Below are 5,340 nucleotides of genomic sequence, written 5' to 3' on the forward strand. Positions count from 1 at the left end.
ACTCAGCAATCAGAAAGAATGAGTTCTCAACATTTGCTACAACATGGACGGCACTGGAGGAGATAATGCTTAGTGAAATAAGTCAAGCAGAGAAAGACAACTATCATATGATTTCTCTCATCTATGGAACATAAGAACTAGAATGATCAGTAGGGGAAGAAAGGGATAAAGAAAGGGGGGGTAATCAGAAGGGGGAATGAAACATGAGAGACTATGGACTATGAGAAACAAACTGAGGGCTACAGAGGGGAGGGGGGTGGGGGAATGGGATAGACCGGTGATGGGTAGTAAGGAGGGCACATATTGCATGGTGCACTGGGTGTTATACACAACTAATGAATCATCGAGCCTTACATCGAAAACCGGGGATGTACTGTATGGTGACTAACATAATATAATAAAAAATCATTATTAATAAAAAAAAAAAAAACATTCAAATTTATAAAATTTAAGTAAGACAGTAAAATTATACCTTGTAGATATAGTAATCCCATGATTAGTTGATTCTGCTTTTTATCTGTTTATTCATTTGCTTTCTTTTTAGATTTTACATTCAATGAAATCATATGGTATTTGTTTTTCTCTAACTTATTTTACTTAGCATAATACCCCTAGGTCCATCCATGCTGTTGCAAATGGCAAGTTCTCATCTTTTTATGGCTGAGTATGATTCTATATTTATATATAAATAAATATATATATAAATATATATATAAATATATATCACATCTTCTCTATCTCTTCCTCTATCAGTGGACACTTGGGTCATTTCCATATCTTGGCTATTGTAAATAATGCTTCAATAAACATAGGGATGCATAGATCTTTTCAAATTAGTGCTTTTATTTTCTTTGGGTAAATATTCAGTAGTGGAATTATTGGATCAATGGTACTTCCATTTTTGAATTTTTAATGAACCTCCACAGTGGCTGTACCAATTTACATTCCCACCAACAGATCACAGGGTTCATTTTTCTCCACATCCTCACCAACACTTGCTGTTTCTTGTCTTTTTGATTCTAGCCATTCTGACCAGTGTGAGGAGATATCTCATTGTGGTTTTGATTTGCATTTCCCTGATGATAAGTGAAGTTGAGCATCTTTTCAAGTGTCTGTTGGCCATCTGCATGTCTTCTTTGGAAAAACACGTATTCAGGTCCTCTGCCCACTTTTAAATCAGGTTTTTTGGATTTTTTGGTGTTGAGTTGTATAAGTTCGTTATGTATTTCATATATTAATCCTTTACTGGATGTATCATTTGCAAATATCTTCTCCCATTCAATGGACTGCCTTTCGGTTTTGTTAACAGTGTCCTTTGCTGTGCAAAAGCTTTGTATTTTGACATAGTCCCAATAGTTTCTTTTTGCTTTTGTCCCCCTTGCCTTAGGAGTCATATCTAGAAAAATGTGGCTATGGCCAATGCCAAAGAAATTACTGTCTATGTTTTCTTCTAGGAGTTTTATGGTTTCAGATCTTGCTTTTAGGTCTTTAATCCACTTTGAGTTCATTTTTGTGTATGGTGTAACAAAGTGGTCCTGTTACATTCCTTTGCATGTAGCTGTCCAGTTTTCCTAGCACCATCTGTTGAAAAGACTGTTCTCCCCATTGTCTATTCTTGCCTCCCTTGTCATAGAATAACTGACCATATAATCATGGGCTTATTTTTGGTCTCTCTATTCTGTTCCATTGAGCTAAGTGTCTATTTTGGTGCCAGTACCATACTGTTTCGATTATTATAGTTTTGTAGTATATCTTGAAATCTGGAATTGTGATACCTCCAGCTTTGTTCTTTTTCAAGATTGGTTTGGCTATTTGAGGTCTTTTGTGGTTCCATACAGGTTTTAGTATTTTTTGTTCCAGTTTTGTGAAAAATGCTGTTGGCATTTTGATAGCAATTGCATTGAATCTGTAAATTGCTTTGGGTAATATGAATGTTTTAACAATATTAATTCTTCCAATCCATGAGCACGGAACATCTTTTCATTTGTTTGTATTTTCTTCAATTTCTTTCATCAATGTTTTGTAGTTTTCAGAGTACAGGTCTTTCACCTTCTTAGTTAAGTTTATTCCTAGGGATTTTATTCCTTTTGGTATAATTGTAAATGGGATTATTTTCTTAATTTCTTTCTCTGCTACTTTGTTAACAGTGTATAGAAACACAACTGATTTCTGGGTATTGATTTTGCTATAACTTTACTGAATTCATTTTTTACTTCTGATTTTTTTGTGTGGAATCTTCAGGGTTTTCATGTCATCTGCAAATAGTGACAGCTTGATTTCTTCCTTATCAATATGGATGCCTTTTATTTCTTTTTCTTGTCTGATTGCTGTGGCTAGGACTTCCAGTACTTGAATAAAAGCAGCAAGAGTGGACATCCTCACCCTGTTCCTGATCTTAGAGGAAAAGCTCTGTTTTTCACCTTGAATATGAAGTTAGCCATGGGTTTTTCATATATGGCCTTTATTATGTCGAGCTATGTTCTCTCTAAACCCACTTTGATGAGAGTTTTTATCATAAATGGATGTTGGATTTTGGATGTCAGATGCTTTTTCTGCATCTATTAAGGTATTCGTAAGATTTTAATCCTTCATTTTGTTAATGTGGTGTATCACATGGATTGATTTGCAAATTTTGAACCATCTTTGCATCCTGAGAATAAATCCCACTTAATCATGGTGAATGATTCTTTCACTGTATTATTGACTGTGGTTTGCTAACATGTTGTTGAGGATTTTTGCATCTATATTCATCAGGGATATTGGCCTGTAGTTTTCTTTTTTTGTAACCTCTTTGTCTGGTTTTGGTATCAGGGTATTTCTGTTCTATTTGCAGTATATTCTTCCACATATGTTATCCCATTTAATCCTCAAACAACTCACAATTATCATCTTAATGGGTGAGAAAATTGAGGCTCAAAGGGGCAAAATAATCTATCCCAGATCAAGCATCTCTAAGTGGTAGACCCAGGCCTCAAACCTAGAGTTCAGCTCTTTGTACTATACTGTATTAGAAAAGTTCATTAAAGACTTTGTAAACCTTTGTAACAAGACCAGATTTGCAGAGGTCATTATCAACATAGAGATGACAGTAACTTCTACAGGCCAGGAACTGGAGATTAAATGGTTAAAACACAGTCTCTGCTCTTAAAGAACTTGGAATTTAGTAACGGAGTTAAACAAGTAAACCATTTCTGTTGTATAAACTTAAATACTCTTTAAAAGTGATTTTACCTAAATTTAATAATAAAAACCCAAGTGTATATTATAATCTTTACTTACATCTTAATGCAGCCTTCAAGGAGCCCTGAGACCGCTTCCCATCACTCTTTGATCTATCTAATCTCCTCCCATCAGTATCCTGATCACCTGGTTCCTTCATTTCCTCTGTAAGCATAAAATTGAGACAGAGAAAGGGAACAGCTGTGAAATAAAAATCATTTACGATATTTTCCCCCTAACAAATTCCACCAAACACCATGTGTGTTGATAACTGTATGTTTGCACAGTATCCAAGGTGACTTCACCGGCAGGAGGTACAGCCACCAGAAGAGACCTCTGCAGAATGGCAGAATACAGTCAGATACTCCCTTTTTCTAGGCCAGTTTACTGTGATGCCCTCTGATTTTCCCAAAGTCTGCAGTGAAATGCCATTCCAGTCTATCTTTTCTTTAAATATTCCATCATTAAAGTTAACCCCCTGCCATCCTTTCTTTGGTTCATCCTCTCCATTTCCTCTTCCCATCATTTAATTCCTCTGGTGTTACTAATTAATTTCAATTTTTAAATATTTGTTCAGGGGACTTGCTATGTATCAAGTCTTATGGTAGACATTAAATTATGGTAGTGAACGAGAGATGTGATTCCTAACTTTGTGGACCTTGTCATTTAGAAAGATAGATATTAAATGATCAATTAAAATACAATAAGTGCTACAAAACGTAAAGAATAGGGTCCTGTGGGTATGTCTAGCAAGACGACTAATCCACATCCTCAGGTTCAGGAAGAGGTGCTTGAGACAAGGGTGATAAGTAGAGGCTGGCCAGGCCTCGAATGGACAGAGTGTCTTAGGCAGAGGGAACTTGAGAGAGAGGGCTGTGTCTGTGCAGGGCTGAAAGCAGTCTGTTGTGAGTGTGAGAGTGAAATGGGCGGTGAAGGGGAGGCCAGTAGCAGATTATAGAACCGTCTCTAAGCTTTTGCTAAGGAGTTTACAACTTATTTCTATGGCAACTGAAAGCCACTGAAAGGTTTTAAGGAGGGAAGTGACAGCAGATTTTTGCTGTCCTCCCTCTATTGCAGCTGTCTTTGAAAGCACCTGCTATATCCTCCTTCTAAGTCTTTGCTTCTCCACACTAAATACCACATATACCCTCAACACCCTTCTATGGCAGGGCTGGCAGGCAGAACAGAACAGCACTTCTATTTGACTCAGACTCGTGGTTCAATTCAGGTTTGAATCTCAGTTTTGCCACATAACCTTTACATGAATTCCTCAGGTGTAAATGGGAGTGAAGTAAGAACAACTTACAAGGCTGCTATGAGAATTAATTGAACTAGTGCATTATTATCCCTTCCTGGTCTCTGAAGAAAGGCCAGTATGCCAGAAGCAGATAGGATACACGCTACATGGTCATGGAGAGGGCAGTGCGAACGCCACCTCCCTTCTTCTGCACCTTGGGGTCATTCCATCTGCTTTCTTGCAGTGACATCATAATGATGCCTTGTCTTGATTTGGGGGACAATAGTGCAGGGTCCAAATGTTTTTCTTAAAAGCTATTTTCAGGAAAGATAGGTCCTAAACTGACACTTATGCTGTTAAATTTTGTTTAGCACTTTGGGGCCATTTTTCTGGGTTACCAAGATGATGTTTTACCTTTTAAGAAGTGTGTGTATTGTTTTTTTCCTTAGTTGTTCTCCCTTGCTTTTTTCTTCCTCCCTCTTTCCCTTCCTTCCTTCTTTCCTTCCTCCCTTCCTTCCTTCCTTCCTTCCTTCCTTTCACCTGATTGTAAAATATATGCTTACTGGGATTGGGAAGTGTGTAGGAGTCAAACGATAGAAAAATCGTAAATAGCAAGATCCTTTAAAATCCAAATTCTATCATCCAGGACATGTCCTTTTCCTTCCAGTTTGGATATACAGACTTGCGTTCTACATTTATACAAGTCATTGATTTGAAAATAATTAAATAATTGTAATAGTGAAATAATTTTTAAAAATCAGTATTGCAAGCTAGTATCAGTTATTGCAGCTTGGTTGCACATTATCCCACACCGTGGGTAAGCTTCTTTAAGTAGCTACGAACATACCTAAATGCCATTTTCTCCCTCCCTTTAAAGGTTCTTC

General features: G+C 36.9%; 1 protein-coding gene across 1 annotated transcript in view; it reads right to left on the reverse strand.

Annotated features, from left to right (window-relative positions):
* Positions 1–4,946, reverse strand: part of CFAP44 (cilia and flagella associated protein 44) — a 142,974-nt gene extending 138,028 nt beyond the window's left edge. Inside the window, exon 1 of the mRNA XM_008706583.2 lies at positions 3,280–4,946. Within this exon, the coding sequence (XP_008704805.2) occupies positions 3,280–3,394 (115 nt within the window). The 5' untranslated portion in view covers positions 3,395–4,946. The remainder of the gene's footprint in view (positions 1–3,279) is intronic.
* Positions 4,947–5,340: the final 394 nt, after the last annotated feature.

This window comes from Ursus maritimus, unplaced genomic scaffold, assembly GCF_017311325.1.
Source record: "Ursus maritimus isolate PB19 unplaced genomic scaffold, ASM1731132v1 scaffold_4, whole genome shotgun sequence".
Lineage (NCBI taxonomy): Eukaryota > Metazoa > Chordata > Mammalia > Carnivora > Ursidae > Ursus > Ursus maritimus.